This window comes from Sus scrofa, chromosome 1 (assembly GCF_054392235.1).
Source record: "Sus scrofa isolate SSC_HxYL_T2T_F1_AM1 chromosome 1, Sscrofa_HxYL_maternal_Yorkshire_Landrace_v2.0, whole genome shotgun sequence".
Lineage (NCBI taxonomy): Eukaryota > Metazoa > Chordata > Mammalia > Artiodactyla > Suidae > Sus > Sus scrofa.
This window is the reverse complement of record NC_139383.1, coordinates 117,260,481-117,279,435: the sequence shown is the minus strand read 5'-3', so window position 1 is coordinate 117,279,435 and position 18,955 is coordinate 117,260,481. Positions and strand designations below refer to the sequence as shown.

The 18,955-nt window shown below is 42.2% G+C and overlaps 1 protein-coding gene across 1 annotated transcript in view; it reads left to right on the top strand.

Moving 5' to 3' along the window:
• Positions 1-611: 611 nt before the first annotated feature.
• Positions 612-18,955, top strand: part of SNX1 (sorting nexin 1) — a 40,056-nt gene continuing 21,712 nt past the window's right edge. Inside the window, exon 1 of the mRNA XM_021093910.2 lies at positions 612-791. Coding sequence (XP_020949569.1) covers positions 633-791 — 159 coding nt within the window. The 5' untranslated portion in view covers positions 612-632. The remainder of the gene's footprint in view (positions 792-18,955) is intronic.

Below are 18,955 nucleotides of genomic sequence, written 5' to 3'. Positions count from 1 at the left end.
AGGTTTTCAGACTTTTTTCATCTCCTTAAGAAGTCTATTAGAGGAGTTCCCGTCGTGGCGCAGTGGTTAACGAATCCGACTAGGAACCATGAGGTTGCGGGTTCGGTCCCTGCCCTTGCTCAGTGGGTTAACGATCCGGCGTTGCCGTGAGCTGTGGTGTAGGTTGCAGACGCGGCTCGGATCCTGCGTTGCTGTGGCTCTGGCGTAGGCCGGTGGCTACAGCTCCGATTCGACCCCTAGCCTGGGAACCTCCATATGCCGCGGAAGCGGCCCAAGAAATGGCAAAAAGACAAAAAAAAAAAAAAAAAAAAAAAAAAAAAAAAAAAGAAGTCTATTAGATAAAGCACAAAGAGCCACAGGAACCTGAGCGGCCCCTAGCTCCTCCTCTCTTGCTCCTCTGCTCCCTAGGTTAAGAGTGCGGGGTCGCGATCCAGGGCTTGGATTGGCTGGACAGGAGCTGCGAGCCGGCCCCCACCCCGCCCCGAGCGAGTACGCCCCGCCCCTTTTCCCCGCCCTGTGTGTCCCGCAGGGCTGGTGGCTGCCATCCCGCCTCCGCTCTGCTGGAACGCTTTGCTCGCGGCACTATCTCTCCATAAAGTTGTTGTTGCGGCTTCCGCCGCGGGTGGAGGAAGATGGCGTCGGGTGGTGGTGGCTGTAGCGCTTCGGAAAGACTCCCTCCCCCCTTCCCCAGCCTGGAACCGGAGTTCGAGGGGGCGACAGGGGGGTCGGAACCCGAGGCGGGGGACAGTGACACCGAGGGGGAGGATATTTTCACCGGCGCCGCGGCGGCCGTAAGTTCGCCCCCTTCGGGGCAGGCGGGCGGGCGCCCCAAAAGGAAAGGCTAAGCGAGTGCCGGGAAGGCTGGGCAGAGTGGGCCCGGCGAGACCTTGTGTTGGTGACAGTAGTCATGGCTTGGGTCCGGATGAGCGCAGAGACGTGAGCCCTGGCTTCCTGGACGCTGGGTGGACGGTGAGGAATGAGGGGTGTGGTGGCTTCTCTGCCGAGGTCCCTGACAGCGAAGAGCTGCCAAGGCAGGCATTTGGCCTTGCTTTGTGGTGACCCCACGAACCCCCGGGGCTGTTTTGCTGGTGGTTTCCTTCCGTGCTGATTTAATAGGTCAAGATAAAGAAAAGGGGTGCAGACTTTCCTTTTCCTTGCCTTACTGTTCCAGGGATGAATAATGTTATCTAGAATGGCCCAGGATAGTGGCCCGCCCACAGATCCTTTCCTTAGCTCAGTACTTCACCGGTAATTACTAAAGGCCCTTTCTGGATCTTAGTTTATGAGAGTTAGGCCGACTCCTTTGATGTCTAGGAAAATCTTGCCAGAGGTCGGTTGAAAAAAAAGGCCCTGCCGGTTTAATCACTACATAGACAGAAAGCTTTGTCCCTTTTAAAGGAATATGTTAAAATGCCTAAAGCCTTAGTGGGAGCGAATCTGTAAATTCAAGATGAAAATGGGGTTTCTCATAGTAATATCCGGGTTTCTAGAAAAAGTTAAGATATTGGGAAAAACTAATCTTTCTATGTGGAATATGGATATAAGTAGTCAGTTCTGGAACCAGTAGAGATGTTTTGGGCTGTTTTATAAGAACATTGATTCATAAGAACACTTGATCCAGTTAGTTGCAGGTTGAAAATTTCTTCAGTGTTAGGTCTGGATTTATGTATCTTTCCATCTTGGGTAATGCTTATCTTCATAGTAGCTACTTAATATAGGAGTGACTAAAAGAGCTTTATGTTCTTTATGCAAGTATGTGTCTGAAAAAGTTTGTCTCATTTATGTCAGAAAAGGTTAAGTTTCCGAGTTCCCTGGTGGCACAGTGGGTTTAGGATCAGGCATTGTCAATGCAGCAACTCGGGTCCCTACTGTGGCTCATGTTCTATCCCTGGACTTCCGCATGCTGTGTTGTGGCCAAATAAAAAGAAGAAGAAAAAGATTAAGTTTCTTGGCAGTATCTTTTGTGACAATCATTAGAATTTTCCCTGTACTGCATTTAGGAATTAAGTCCCTAGCTGCAGCTTAAAAAGTATTTGGTAGTATAACAGCTCAAACTGTCTAATGAAGTCTCTGTTACTCTGAGAAATAACTCTTGCTAATTTAGTCTTTCTGTATCCCCTATAAAACAAATCTTTAGTCTTTTCCTTCAGTAATAACTCTCATAAGCAGTGGAGAACTGCTAGTGTTGATAGCTGCTGAGATGGAGATAGACTGAACATCTGAAAATAGAGCCTCTGACTCTGAAAGTGATTGGTCACATAGGCAAATTATTGTTTATTTTTCAAAAACAACCCTGGAAGAATGAGGAGTTATTTTCTGGAGTTCTCTTAATAAGTTTAAGAGATTGTGATTTGATGGATGTCACCATATTACTTCCCAGGGACATGAATACTTTCTCTCCCTCTCCCTACCTCCTTCCCTCTCCCTGTCTCAGTCTCTCTCCTGTGAAAATACTTAGCCTAATTTCCAGGTAGGAGGAGAAGAGGGTAAGAACTTGTTCTACCACAGAAAGCTAACTTTTTTTTTTCTTTCTTTCTGTTTAGGGCTGCACCCACAGTGTATGGAGGTTCCCAGAGTAGGGGTCGAATCGGAGCTACAGCTGCCGGCCTACACCACAGCCACAGCAACCCGGGATCCGAGCCATGTCTGCGACCTACACCACAGCTCAAGGCAACGCCAGATCCTTAACCTACTGAGCAAGGCCAGGGATCCAATCCGCAACCTCATGGTTCCTAGTCAGATTCGTTTCCATTGCTCCACAGAGGGAACTCCGAAGGCCAAATTATTTTTATTGAGATTTTTATTTATTTATTTATTTATTTTTTTAGCATCCTGTCCTGATACAAATCTCCAGGAAGCCAAGGCTCAAGATGCCTCACTAGTTGGGCTGTAAATGCCTTGTTAAGTAGCCATTAGTACAAATGATACTCTAATAATTGCTTTAGTTGTGAGCCAGTGTGAGAGGATAAGTGATTGTAGTTGCTTCTGTATATTAAGGAACAACACTGAAGAACAAAGTAATTAAGAAAGTGAGCTTTGTTTTGAAGGCTGATTTAAATCCAGGCCGTTACTTGCTGGCTTAACCTTGGGCAAAGTACTTAATTACACATTAGAGTTTCCTCACTTGTTAAATGTGAGTAATAATAATAATAACCTCCATCATCATTGTGGGATAAAATTAGCATACCTGTAAAACACTTATAACAGTTGAGCATTTTGTAAACTAGAACTACTCTTAGAATCAAAAACCCCACAAAATCTAATAATGGATTAGAAAAGTTAAATTAACCCTAAAAATGGTTACTAAAGTTTATCAAAATCAATCTAGTAATCAGATTGATTTGATTAGTTCAAAACCATCAGAGTAGACACTTAATGAACTCAGTAGCATCTTTCTGATTTAAGTTTATCTTTATACTGTTTTGTTGCATGTTGGAGGCAAAGAGGGGGCATTAAAGAATTGAGAAGCTGAGACATGTAAAATTTAAAACCTATTTATGGTATACATGTAATTTCCTGGACATTGATGTAACAGCTGCTGCCGTTAATCATCCCATCTGCTCTCTTTTAGAGCCCACAGGCTTTGTTAATACAGTAATAAAAATATGATTTGATTTGTCATTGAAAGAGCAGCCCATGATATGTATCTTAGAATATACAAAGCAGTTATTTGAGTGGGGTAGACCAGAGTTAAAAGAATTATTAGGAGTTCCTGTCATGGCTCAGTGGTTAACAAATCCGACTAGGAACCATGAGGTTGCAGGTTTGATCCCTGGCCTTGCTCAGTGGGTTAAGGATCTGGCATTGCCGTGAGCTGCGCTGTAGGTCGCAGACGTGGCTCGGATCCAGTGTTGCTGTGGCTCTGGCATAGGCCGGTGGCTACAGCTCCGATTCGACCCCTAGCCTGGGAACCTCCATATGCCACGGGAAGAGGCCCTAGAAAAGACAAAAAACAAAAAAACAAAAAACATTTGGTTGGAGTTCCCGTCATGGCTCAGTGGTTAACGAATCCGACTAGGAACCATGACGTTGCGGGTTCGGTCCCTGCCCTTGCTCAGTGGGTTAACGACCGGCATTGCCGTGAGCTGTGGTGTAGGTTGCAGACGCGGCTCGGATCCTGCGTTGCTGTGGCTCTGGCGTAGGCCAGTTGCTACAGCTCCGATTAGACCCCTAGCCTGGGAACCTCCATATGCCGTGGGAGCGGCCCAAAGAAATAGCAAAAAGACAAAAAAAAGAATTATTACAACAAGTCTGAGGAGTTCCCGTGTGGCACAGTGGAAACAATCCAACTAGGAACCATGAGGTTGTGGGTTAGATCCCTGGCCTTGCTCAGTGGGTTAAGGATCCAGCGTTGCCATGAGCTGTGGTATAGGTTGCAGACGATGCTCTGATCTGGTGTTACTGTGGCTCTGGCGTAGGCCAGCAGCAACAGTTCCAGTTAGACCCCTAGACTGGGAACCTCCATATGCCAAGGGTGCGGCCCTAAAAGGACAAAATACAAAAAAAAAAAAAAATCTGAAATCATTGTCTTAAGACTAAAAACCAACCTGTGGAAGGTCTGATTCTTGAGGATGCTTAAGACTTTATCTCCTTTCTGCCTCTTATTTTGTAAGCCTATGAATAAAAAGGTCTGAAATTCTAAATATTACCTGAATCTTTGATTGGACCTGAATCCAGATAAGTTATCTTTTTAGCTAATCTCATTTGACCTTCCTGATCTTATTTGCATACTTTGAAACCTGAATGATGGAATTGAAGCAAGTTTTTTTGTGTTTTTGCTTTTCTTTTTTGGCTGCCCCACAGCATACGGAGTTCCCAGGCCAGGATTCAGATCTGAGTGCAGTTGTGACCTAGCTGAAGCTGCCGCAAGCCAGGTCCTTAACCCACGGTGCAGGACCAGGGATCAAACCTGCGTCCCAGCACTCCAGAGACACTACCAATCCCCTTGTGCCACAGAGGGAACTCCTGAAGCAGGTTCTTTATGTGTCTTCCCAGGAGTTTTTGTATGCCCATCTCTTTTTAGAAGCATTAGATTTGCTCACTGAATAAAAGAACTGTAGTGGCCTTTCTCATGCTGAGAAGAAGGAGGAAAACATAGATAAATGATATCCTCAGTTCATATTCTGGCAAAAAAAAAGTTTTTTGATGATGCATTACACCAAGTAGATTTTTTTCTCATTCCTCTCTTACTTGAATTGAAACCATCATAATTAGAAAAATGGGCAGAAGAAAGAACTAGGATAAAGATGGAATGAATAGCAGGGGATTGAAAAGTCATACATAGAAAAAATTATCTTTGGGTAATCAAGACTTTTTAAGACTAAAGACTACTTTATTAGTAGTCAAGAGTCAAAGAAATCCAGCCCTACATCTTATGATCAATATAACATATGTCCTGAGGGGAAAACAAATCAGCTTTTTTAAAAATTGTGGTATAAAACAACACAATTTACCATCATAACCATTTTAAGTTGTACAGTTCAGTAACGTTCAGTACACTCACATTTGTGTGAAACTCTATACCCATCAAGTAACAAGTCTCCTTATCCCCTTCCCTCAGCTCCTGGTAACCATCATTCTACTTTGAGTTTCTGTGAATTTGACTGCTTTAGATAACTTCCGTATAAGTGGAATCATAGTATTTGTCTTTTCATGACTAGTTTATTTCACTTAGCACAGTACAAGTTTTTTTTGTGTGTGTGTCTTTTTAGGGCCACACCCGAGGTGTATGGCGGTCCCAGGCTAGGGGTCGAATTGGATCTGTAGCCACTGGCCCACGCCACAACCACAGCCACACCATCACATCCGAGTCGCATCTGTGACCTACACCACAGCTCATGGCAACGCCAGATCCTTAACCCACTGAGCAAGGCCAGGGATCAAACCCACAACCTCATGGTTCCTAGTTGGATTCGTTTCCACTGCACTACAACGGGAACTCCCAGGAAAAAGCATTATTATTCTAAAGAATACTTAATAACTTACCTTTCAAAATTTACATAAATTCTATAAATTTTGTAAGTATGCTTAATATAGGCTTAATATTAAGGTAGTTAGTAGTCAACAGTTTCAGGCTAGTTCCATTTCACAGTCTTAGCTCTTTTTAAGACCAGTTTATTTCCTTTTGAGTGCTTACAGATAACTTCTTTAGATCTTTACAGAATTTGGTAATTTCGTTAAAAGCCCTAAGGAGTTTAGCTGATTTTTTTTTAGTATTAGTAGTAACGTATAGCTGATTTATGGAGTCCCCTGTTGTGATGTAGTGAAAATGGATCTAACTAGGAACCATAAGGTTTTGGGTTCGATCCCTGGCCTTGCTCAGTGGGTTAAGGATCTGGCATTGCCGTGAGCTGTGGTGTGGGTCGCAGACACAGCTCAGATCCTGCGTTGCTATGGCTGTGGCATAGGCCAGCAGCTGTAACTCCAATTGGACCCCTAGCCAGGGAACCCCCATATGCCATGGGTGCAGCCCTAAAAAGACCAAAAAAAAAAAAAAAAAAAGTTGATTTACAATGTTTGGAAAAGTTCTGTTGTACAACAAAGTGACCCAATCCCACACATTTCCCTGTGCCGTGCAGTAGGATCCCATTGCCCATCCATTCCAAACAGTCTGCATCCCAAAATGCCCATCCATCCCACTCCCTTTCCTTCCCCCCTCCCTAGGAACCCCAGGTCTGCTCTTCTTGGCCATGATGTTTCTGTTTTGTTTGTTTGTTATTTTTAGATAGGGTCATCTGTTCCATATTTTAGATTCCACAAATAAGAGATATCATGTGGTATTTGTGTTTTTCTTTCTGGCTTACTTCACTTAGTTTGAGAGTCTCTAGATCCATCCATGTTGCTGCAAATGGCATTGGTTTGTCTTTTTTATGGCTGAGTAATATTCCATTATATGTATGTAACATTTCTTAATCCATTCATCTGTTGATAGCCATTTAGGTTGTTTCCATTCTTGGCTATTGTGAATAGTGCTGTTATGAATTTAGGGGTGCATGTATCTTTTTCAATGAAAGTTTTGTCCAGTTATATGCCCAGCAGTGGAATTGCTGGATCACATGGTAGCTCTATATTTAGTTTCCTGAGGTACCTCTGTACTGTTTTCCGTAGTGGTTGTACCAGTTTACATTCCACAACAGTGGAGGAGGATGCCTTTTTCTCCACAACCTCTCCAGCATTTATTATTTGTTGACTTGTTAATGATGGCCATTCTGACTGGTGTGAGGTGGTACCTCATTGTAGTTTTCATTTGCATTTCTCTAATAATTAGTGATACTGAGCATTTCTTCATGTGTCCATTGGCCATATGTATGTCTTCTTTGGAGAAATGTCTATTTAGGTCTTCTGCCCATTTTTCAAGTGGGTTGTTTGTTTTTTTGTTGTTGAGTTGCATGAGTTGTTTGTATATTTTGGAGATTAGGCCTTTGTCTGTTGCATCTTTAGCAAAGATTTTCTCGCATTCTGTGGGTTGTATTTTCGGGGTTTTTTGTTTGTTTGTTTGTTTTTAATGGTTTCCTTTGCTGTGTAAAAGCTTTTGAGTTTGATTAGGTCCCATTGGTTTACTTGTGTCTTTATTGTCATTATTCTAGGAGGTGGATCAAACATGATATTGCTATGATTTATGTCAAAGAGCATTCTGCCTATGTTTTCCTCTAGGAGTTTTATGGTGTCTAGCCTTATATTTAGGTCTTTAATCCATTATGAGTTTATTTTCATATGTGGTGTTTCATTCTTTTACTTGTAGCTTTCCAGTTTTCCAGAACCATTTATTGAAGAGGCTATCTTTCTTCTGCTGTATGTTCTGTCCTCCTTTGTCATAGGTTAGTTGCCCATGGTTACTTGGGTTTATATCTGGGCTGTCTATCCTGTTTCATTGGTCTATATTTCTGTTTTTGTGCCTGTACCATGTTGTTTTGATAATTGTAGCTTTGGAGTATTGTCTAATGTCAGGTAGCTTGATTCATAGGTTTTTGTTGTGTTTCCATACAAATTTTTTTTTTTTGTCTTTTTGTCTTTTTTTTGTTGTTGTTGTTGTTGTTGCTATTTCTTGGGCCGCTTCCGCGGCATATGGAGGTTCCCAGGCTAGGGGTTGAATCGGAGCTGTAGCCACCGGCCTACGCCAGAGCCACAGCAACGCGGGATCCGAGCCGCGTCTGCAACCTACACCACAGCTCACGGCAACGCCGGATCGTTAACCCACTGAGCAAGGGCAGGGACCGAACCTGCAACCTCATGGTTCCTAGTCGGATTCGTTAACCACTGCACCACGATGGGAACTCCCCATACAAATTTTAAAATATTCTTTTGTAGTTCTGTGAAGAATGTCTTTGGTAATTTGATAGGGATTGCATTGAATGTGTAGATTGCTTTAGGTAATGTAGTCATTTTGATGTAGTCATTTTGTATTGATTCTTCCAATCCAAGAACATGATATATTGTTCCCTCTGTGTCATCTTTAATTTCTTTCATCAACATTTTATAGTTTTCAGAGTACAGGTCTTTTGTCTCTTTAGGTAGGTTTATTCCTAGGTATTTTATTCATTTTGGTGCAATTATAAATGGGATGGTTTCTCTGATTTCTCTTTCTGATCTTTCATTATAGTATAAAGAAATGAGAATGATTTGTGTATTAATTTTGCAGCCTTCAACTTTGCCAAATTTATTGATGAGTTCTAACAGTTTTCTGGTGCTGTCTTTAGGGTTTTCTAAGTATAGTATCATATCATCTGCAGACAGTGATAGTTTTACTTCTTCTTTTCCAATTTGGATTCCTTTTATTTCTTTTTCTTCTCTGATTGCTGTGGCTAGAACTTCCAAAACTATGTTGAATAATAGTGGTGAAAGTGGACATCCTTGTCTTGTTCCTGATCTTAGTTGGAATGTTTTCAATTTTTCACCATTGAGAATGATGTTAGCTGTGGGTTTTTCATATATGTTTTTTATTATGTTGAGGTAGGTTCCCTCTATCCCCACTCTCTGGAGAGTTTTTTTATCAGAAATGGATGTTGAATTTTGTCAAAAGCCTTTTCTGCATCTATTGAGATGATCGTTTGGTTTTTAGTCTTCAGTTTGTTGATGTGGTATATCACATTGATAGGTTTGTGGATATTGAAGAATCCTTGCATCCCTGGGATAAGTCCATCATGGTGTATGATCCTTTTAATATATACTTGGATGCGAGCTGGCTAATATTTTAATTCTTCATTCTGCAAAATGGATGGTGGCTGTTCCCAAAGGTATAACATGTCCTTAGTAAGTTTATTATTATTATCTTCTCTCTGTTCCTAATCAGACTTCTGAAAGCTGATCTACACAACACTAGTTTAAAACAAAGGTTTATTGCTTAGTTTCTTTAGGTAATGGTATCGTCACTTACAATTAATGTTATTAAATAGTCAAGGGTGTCTCTCTAGAGTGTAATATTTTCTATAGGCATACTGTCTCAAACACTTTTTTTTGGAGCTAACCTCACATCAGGTGGTCAGATCTGGTCAAAAGATCAGCAGTTGAAATTCCACATTTTTCACACAGATCTGATGCAAATGTTCTTGAAAAAGTCAGCAACTTGTATTATGTCTAAAGATTGATTTTAATGCTCATCTCAAATTGTAAATAAGTCTTATTTCTAGGAAGTTTAAATTTTCCTAAAGTACATAGATTTTTTTGGTTTCTTGATCGTACTAACTACCAGTTAATCTGGCTTTCAAGATTATGGAGGAAAAGTTAATGAAAATAGTTACAAAGCATTTTGGAGGGAAGGGGCAATGAGAGAAGATTTTTTTTTTTTGGCCGTTCCCGTGGCGTGAAGAAATTCTCAGGCCAGGGATTGAACCAGAGCCACAGCAGTGACGCCAAATTCTTAACTGCTAGGCCACCTGGGAACACAAAGAAGGCTTTTAAAGATGACTAATAAGAACCCAACTTAAAATTTATTTAAAATTAGAGTTCAGTGTGTATGAGAAGAGTTAAGGTTGCAGTCTGACTTCTAGTTTCTGTAGGGAGTTGCTGCCCCTTTGCTTACTTGGGTGTTGAGGTAGCTCTGATGATTTGGCCCCTCGCATTTTGTTTGGTTGGGAGGTGAGAGAGAAAAAAAGAACACTGTAATTTCTCTCCCTTGATCCTCAAAGCTTCTCAGCACACTTGAGTAACTGCTGGCGTAAATAAATCATGAGTAGTTGATAGTTACCAGAGCAAGTAGCCATAAGTATCTCGTCTCCAGGAAAAGCCTGTTGCTCAGTTTTTTCTGGCTTATTCTTTTGCTTAGTCACATGGGCAGCTGGGGCTCCATTCTGCTTTCAGAGCAAATTTGAACTGGGTTTGTTTTGCTTTTTCAGTTTAGAAGTTAATTCACCATTAGTACTCTGATCCTTCTGCCGTTCTGGGCCCTTCTAAGTTATATTAGTTTGAGGCCCCAAAAATTTAGTATGGAGATTATACCAGAGAATTCAGTAGAATGTCTGTGGCTAAATTTTGGTGGACTGTGGATGGTCTTTCCTTTTTTTTTTTTTCCTCTCTTTTTTTTTAAATGGAGTACTTGGGCAGGGATCAGGCCCAAGCCACACTTGTGACCACGCCGAAGCTGTGGCAGTGCCAGATCCTTTAACCCACTGTGCTTGGCCGGGGGTCAAACCTGTGTCCTAATGCTGCAGACGCACTGCCCATCCCATTGCTCCACAGTGGGAACTCCTCACTTTAATGTCTCTAGTGAGCTTGCTCATGATTTTCCTTGACTAGTTGAGTGGTCAGCTTCAGGCTCATTTTCCCTACCCTTCCAGCTCCCCCTTTTCCATTTTCATTAGTTCTAGAGGAACTAGCACAGAGGTTCTCTACCTTTTTGGTGTCATGGCCCCATTAGCAATCCAGTGAAACCTGTGGACTCATTCTGAATAATGGTTTTAAATGTATAAAATACATAAGACTGCAAAGGAAACCAGTTATACTGAAATAGTTATTAGAACATTTAAACAACCTTATATTAATAACATGTGCTTTTTGAAAAACGCTTTAAATAATATCTAGGGATAGGTCCAATAACTACCATAATTTAAATCAAGATGAGGAGTTCCTGTCGTGGTACAGTGGAAACGAATCCAACTAGGAACCATGAGGTTTCGAGTTCGATCCCTGGCCTCACTCAGTGGGTTAAGGATCTGGCATTGCCGTGAGCTGTGGTGTAGGCCATCAGCTGTAGCTCCCATTAGACCCCTAGCCTGGAAACTCCCATAGGCTGCTAGTGTGGCCCTAAAAAAAGGCAAAAAAAAAGAATCCCTATCTTAACTCCCTAAGTTGTGAGAGCAGCTAATATTATGAAATCATTTGGGTTAGTCAGATAATTCACCCAGTTTTTAGAGTAAGATGCACCACCCTATTCACAAATCCAGTGGACACTGAATGTCCATTCTCATAAGCACAGATGCTTTTTATCTGTGCCGTTTTTGAAACATGGTGTGGGAGGAGTCATGGCCTGCGGTAGACAGAATAATTACCCCCTGCCCCCAGCATGTCTACCTCCTAATCCCAGAACCCGTGAATGTATTATGTTACAAAGCAAAGAGTAAGGTTGAGGATGGAATTAAAGTTATTACTTAGCTGACCTTAAAATAGGGAAATCATCCTGGATTATCTGAGTGGGCCCAAAGTAACCAAAGGGATCCATTAAAAATGGAAGAGACAGAGAATGACTGCCTTTAGAAGAAAAGCACAGAGAGATGTAACATTGTTGGCTTTGAAGATGGAGGAACAGGCCATGAGCCAAGAAATGTAGACAGCTTCTAGAAGCTAGAAAGAGCAAGGAAACAGATTCTTCCCTAGAACCTCCAGAAAGGAATGCAGCCTAATAATGCTTCAAATTTTGCCCAGTGAGACCTGATTGACTTGTTCAGAATAATAAATTAATAAATTTGCATTGTTTAATCTTTTAAATTTGTGATAATTTGTTGTAGCCATGATAGAAAACTAAGAAGCTGCACCACTTCACTCATTTCTTCCCAAAAGTAAAGGTGGCAAAAGGAGCATTATTTCATGCCAAGGTCTTCCAGGGTAATTTTTTAAGACTTCATGACTGTCCTCTTATCATTAGGGTATAGCTTCTGCAAAGTTTCTGCCTGGAACAGAGCAATTGAGGAACGAGAGGAAGAATCACAGCTGGTTAGCCTAAACGGAAGGTATCACAGCAGTGCTTTTCAGTGCTGAATGGCCATGTCAGCTCTAGGGAATGGCAAGCCCACATCTGTCTTTCCCTGAGCTAAGAAAATTATATTAGTAGCCTGAGCCACATGGTTTGAAAGTGGCCACTGGCGAGAAATACCTGTTTGTGCTTAACACAAGTGCTCTCTTGCTGGCAAACCTTTCTAGGGCCTCCCTGAAAATTAGGATTAGTCTGTCTGTATGCTCTTGTAATTATAAACAAGTGCGTGAAGTTTTAAAAAGGCTTATCAGTAGAATAACCTGCTAGAATTAACAACCAAAGTAAGCTAGAAGTAACAACCAGAGTAAGCATTGGATATCCTAGCCTAGGATTCTATCATTTGAAAGAAAGAATGCTTTTTTTGGGAGTTCCCATTGTGGCTCAGCAGAAAGGGAGCCGACTAAGATCCATGAGGATGAGGGTTTGATCCCTGGCCTGCCTCAGTGGGTTGAGGATCTGGCATTGCCGTGAGCTGTGGTATAGGTCCAAGACACAGCTTGGATCCATGTTGCCAAGGCGTACACTGTGGCATAGGCCGACGGCTATAGCTCCAATTCAACTCCTAGACTGGGAATGTCCACGTGCTTTGGGTGCAGCCCTAAAAAGAAAAAAGAAAAGAAGAAAAAAAACCCTGGAAGCTGTCTAAATGTCCATCATTGGGGCAGTGATTCCTATGATAGTTAAGTCATTAAATGTGGGATTTTTGATGTGAAGAACTGCTCAGATGGTAGAGGGGGCAAAAAAAAAATACAAGGTTTTACATACATATGCAATCAGTTTTATAAAAGAACCACAAAGAAAGAATGGGTTAGTAAATACAGTAATCAATCTATCTTCATCCTTGAGTAGTTTTTGGAATAGAGTCCCAGCGTATATCTGAGGGGCAATTTTCTATTCTCACAGGTTGTGTAGTTTACTTGGGGAACACAAGTCTTTTTTTCATTACACTTCTAGTCAAGCAATGTCTGGTTTTGGCTTAAAGGGAGTCTGATGGAGGAAGAAAGATGGGTAGTCATGCTCCTGTTGTTATTGCAGTATTCCATCCATCAGAATCTGTCTCTTCTGATTGGTACAGGGAAAAACATACTGCTTTGCTTTTTTTTTTTTTTTTTTTTTTTTTTTTTTTGCCACACCCAAAGCATGCAGAAATTCCCTAGCCAGGCATCAGACCAAGCCACATCAGTGACACTGATGTGCCACCAAAGAATTCTTTTTTTTGGTCTCTTTAGGGCCACACCCAAGGCATATGGAAATGCCCAGGCTAGGGGTCGAATTGGAGCTACAGCTTCAGGCCACAGCCACAGTAACATAGGATCTGAGCCTTGTCTGTGACCTACACCACAGCTCACGGCAATGCCGGATCCTTAACCCCCTGAGCGAGGACGGGGATCGAACCCGAGTCCTCATGGATGCTAGGCGGATTCATTAGCTTTGAGCCACAACAGGTACTCTCACACCAAAGAATTCTTGGTTCAGTTTTTTATATATATTCTTTTTCATATTCTTTTCCGTTATGGTTTATCATAAGATTTTGGCTATAGTTTCCTGTGCTATGTAAGTAGGACTTGGTTATTTATCCATTTATATATAGTAGTTTGTATCTGCTAATACCAAACTCCTAACTTATCCCCACCCCTACCCCCTTTCTCCCTTTGTAACCATAAGATTGTTTTCTATGTCTTTGAGTCTGTTTGTTTTGTGAATAAGTTCATTTGTATTTAGATTCCACGTAGGAGTTCCCCTTGTGGTGCAGCAGAAACGAATCCGACTAGGAACCATGAGGTTGCAGGTTTGATCCCTGGCCTTGCTCAGTGGGTTAAGGATCCAGCATTGCTGTGAGCAGTGACGTAGGTCGCAGACACGGCTTGGATCTGACATTGTTGTGGCTGTGGTGTAGGCCGGCAGCTGTAGCTCCAATTAGACCCCTAGCCTGGGAACCTTCATATGCCATGGTGCAGCCCTAAAAAGACAGAAAGACAACAACAACAACAACAAAAAATAGATTCCACATATAAGTGATATCATATGGTGTTTGTTTTCATCTGACTGACCTCATCTAGTTATAATCTCTTAAGTCCTTCCATTATGGCTGAGTAATATTCCATTGTGTGTGTGTGTGTATGCATGCCACCTCTTCTTTATTCATCTATTGATGGACATTTAGGTTGCTTCTATGTCTTGGCTATTGTAAATAGTGCTGCTATATAAACTTTGGAGTATAGGTATCTTTTCAAATTAAGATTTTCTCTGGATATATGCCCAGGAGTAGGATTGCTGGATCATATGGCAACTTTCTTTTTAGTTTTTTCCGTACTTTTTTCCATAGTGGCTATACCAAACTTATATTCCCACCAACAATGTTAGAGGGTTCCCTTTTCTCCACACCCTCTCCAGCTTTTGCTATTTGTAGAGTTTTTAATGACAGCCATTTGGAGTGGTACAAGGTGGTACTTCCTTATGGTTTTGATTTGCATTTTCCTAATAATTAGCAATATAGAGCATCTTTTCATTGGCCATCTGTATGTCTTCTTTGAAGAAATATCTCTTTAGGGCTTCTGCCCATTTTTTGATTTAGTTGTTTATTTTTTTTGTTATTAAGTTGTATGAGTTGTCTGTTTTGGAAATTAAGCTCTTGTTGGTTGCATCATTTGCAAATATTTTCTCCCAGACAGATTGCTATTTTAGCACTGCTCCAGAAAATATTCTTTTTTTTTTTTTTTTGGTCTTTTGTCTTTTCAGGGCCTCACCCGTGGCTTATGGAGGTTCCCAGGCTAGGGATCGAATTGGAGCTGTAGCTGCTGGGCTACACCACACCCACAGCAACACGGGATCCAAGCCATGTCTGCAACCTACACCACAGCTCATGGCAATGCCAGATCCTTAACCCACTGGGCAAGGCCAGGGATCAAACCCACATCTTCATGAATACTAGTTGGGTTCATTAATCACTGAGCCACAACGGGAACCCTCAGAAAATATTCTTAATCTTTAAACTTCCAAGGTTAGATGATAAATCAGAAATGGAAAGCTGGGAGTTCCTGGTGGCCTAGTGATTCAGGATTCAATATTGTCACTGTGGTGGCATAGGTTCAATCCCTGGTCTGGGAACTGCCCTGGCAGGGCAGAAAAAGGAAAGAAATGTAAAGCTCACTTTATTCATCTCCATATCACAAGAATGGATTCTTCTAGATTTAAAAATGGCTAAATTCTAACCTGTGCCTTTCCTTTCCTATTGCTTAAGTCTCCCTGATGAGCTAGCTACTCTTAAACTACGTCTATAGGGAGTTCCCATCATGGCTCAGCAGTTAGTGAACCCAACTAGCATCCATGAGGACGAGGGTTCAATTCCTGGCCCTGCTCAGTGGGTTAAGAATCTGGCGTTGCTGTGAGCTGTGGTTTAGGTCACAGACACAGCTCAGATCCTGCGTTGCTGTGCCTCTTGGCGTAGGCCGGCGCCTACAGCTCCTGTTTGACCCCTAGCCTGAGAACCTCCATATGACACAAGTGTGGCCCTCAAAAGACAAAAGGCAAAAAAGAAAGAAAAAAAAATTACATTTATGTTCATATATTCTTTTTTTTTCTTTGCTTTTTTTTGGGGGGGCCACACCCACAGCATATGAAAGTTCCCACACGGGGTCAAATCAGAACTACAGCTGCTGGCCTACACCACAACCACAGCAACACAGGATCCGATCTGTACCATAGTTCATAGCGAGGCCAGGGATCAAATCGGCATCCTCATGGATACTATGGATACCTCATGGATTCTGCCTCGCCACAACAGGAACTCCTATACCTATGTATTCTTTTTATTTTTTATCTCTGTGTTTTTTTGGGTTTTTTTGTCTTTTTAGCGCCTTACCCACGGCACATGGAGGTTCCCAGGCTAGGGATCGAATCGGAGCTGTAGCCGCCAGCCTATGCCTAGACCACAACACCAGATCTGAGCCAAGTCTGCAAACTATACCACAGCTCAAGGCAACCCCGAATCCTTAACCTACTGAGCGAGGCCAGGGATCAAGTTTGCAACCTTATGGTTTCTTTTTTTTTTTTGCTATTTCTTGGGCCGCTCCCGCGGCATATGGAGGTTCCCAGGCTAGGGGTCGAATCGGAGCTGTAGTCTCCGGCCTACGCCAGAGCCACAGCAACGCGGGATCCGAGCCACATCTGCGACCTACACCACAGCTCACGGCAACACCGGATCGTTAACCCACTGAGCAAGCGCAGGGACCGAACCCGCAACGTCATGGTTCCTAGTCGGATTCGTTAACCACTGCGCCACGACGGGAACTCCCCCTTATGGTTTCTAATTGGATTTGTGTCCACTGCGCCACAATGGGAACTCCATTAATTTTATTACATTTATAGTTGTACAACGTTATATGGCATTTCCATCCCCAAATTCCCCCAGCCCATCCCCCTATCTCCTTTGGAAACCATAAGTTTTTCAAAGTCTATGAGTCAGTATCTGTTCTGCAAAGAAGTTCATTGTATTCCTTTCTTAGATTCCACATATATCATAGTATATGATGTTGGTGTCTCACTGTCTGACTAACTTCACTTAGCATAATTTCTGGGTCCATCCATGTTGCTGCAAATGCCATTATTTCTTTCCTTTTTATGGCTGAGTAGTATTCCACTGTGTATGTGTACCACATCTTCTTTATCCACTCCTCTGTTGGTGGACATTTAGGTTGCTTCCATGTCTTGGCTCTTGTATCTAGTGCTGCAATGAACGTTGGAGTACACGTATCTTTTTGAATCTTGGTTTTCTCTGGATAGATGTCCAGGAGTGGGATTGCTAGATCCACTGGATCAAATATACATATATTCTTAATGTATCTTGAGTTTTAATTTCTCCTAGATCTCCATCTAGAGGCAGCTGTTTTCAGTGGGAACTGAATTAAGAGAAATCAGGCTTTTTAATGAGATTCCCTATACAAGAGCATGTATGGGAATGAAGTGTATATGTAGAAAAGTGATTGGCAATTTAAGAGGCAGAACGGAGGTGTGGGTTTTGGTTTTGCCCTATTGTTGTCTGTGTCTCAGAGGTGATTTTTTGTTTGTTTTTTGTTTTTGTTTTTGCTTTTTAGGGTGCACTGGAGGCACATGAAAATTCCCAGGCTAGGGGTCGAATCAGAGCTACAGCTGCCAGCCTACACCACAGCCACAGCAACTCCAGATCCAGACTGCATCTGCTCATAGCAATGCTGGATCCTTAACCCACTGAGTGAGGCCAGGGATTGAAACCCACATCGTGATGGATCCTAGTCAGGTTCATTGACCCCTGAGCCATGACGGGAACTCCCTCTTTTTTTTTTTTTTTTTTTTTTTATGTTTTAAGATTTTTGGAATCAACTAGAAGACTGTCTCTGACAGAACTGGTAATATTTAGGACTTCCTGTCATGTTTCAGCAGGTAACGAATCTGACTAGCATCCATGAGGATGCAGGTTTGATCCCTGGCCTTGCTTAGTGCGTTAAGGATCCGGTGTTGCTGCGAGCTGTGGTGTAGGTCGCAGACATGGCTCAGATCCTGCATTGCTGTGGCTGTGGCATAGGCCAGCAGGTACAGCTCTGCTTAGACCCTCCATATGCCACGGGTGCGGCCCTTAAAAAAAAAAAAAAGAAAGAAAGAAAGAATTGGTAATATTTAAGCATATACATCTATAAGCTTATTAAATTTTATTTAGCATGAAAATTAAATTAGAAATATTGTTTGCTAGTATATATCTACATATTGGTATCAGTTTCTTTTTCTGAGGGTGGCACCAGTACCCGGATGAAGCTATTTGCATGGCAAATCTGGAGTGCCCAATAGATGTCATTTATTTCTCTTTGTTGTGTTGGGTCAGAAAAGGCCTGTTTCCAAGGAACAATATCCTTCAGATTTGTTAAGGAAATGCTGCATAAAAGTCACATCTTTTAACTGATTTGGCCTTGGGGTCTGACTTCAAAACCCTTTAGTGAGACACCATGGCTTTTGAAGCCAGATTCCCAGCTTTCTGTTCATTTACTACACAATCCAGCTTTGTTCACTCTGGTACCGGTCTGGGGCCTCACCCCACCCTTGTTTGTGACTGATCACTGGGCTTTTGATAAAGACCATGGACTGACTGTATTTTCACCATGTGCCCATTAGCTAAGCATGACTGATTTTTCTTTTGCTAGCCTGACTTGAGTCTCATTAAAAATTGTGTCTCAGAGTTCCCACCATGGTGCAGTGGGCTTAAAAATCTGACTGCAGCAGCTTGGGTTGCTACAGGGGTACAGGTTGGATCCCCAGCCTAGTACAGTGGGTTAAAGGATCCAGTATTGCCACAGCTGCAGTGTAGGTTGCAGCTGTAGCTCAGATTCAGTCCCTGGCCCAGGAACTTCCATATGCCACCAGTGCAGCCATAAAATTTGAAAAAAGAATTGTGTGTATGTGTGTGTAGTGTTTGTAGGAGATCCCTTGTGGTGCATCAGGTTAAAGATTCAGTGTTGTCGCTGCAGCACTTGGTTCAGTCCCTGGCCTAGAAACTTCCACATGCCAAGGCCACCGCCAAAAAGAAAAAGAAAATTGTGTCTAAGCTAAGGATGAAGAGATAAGTTATATTTACAAACAGCATTAGATGTAAAGTGTTATACCTTCCTTTGCCTGTCAGGAGAGTCAGTAATATCCACACAATTGGGCTTCAGTGAGTGATTTGGCCAAGGCCACAAAGAGCTTGATCAGAGCTTGAATTCTGGACTCTAGTGTGGTATCCTGTTCACTAGAATGTGCTGTGTC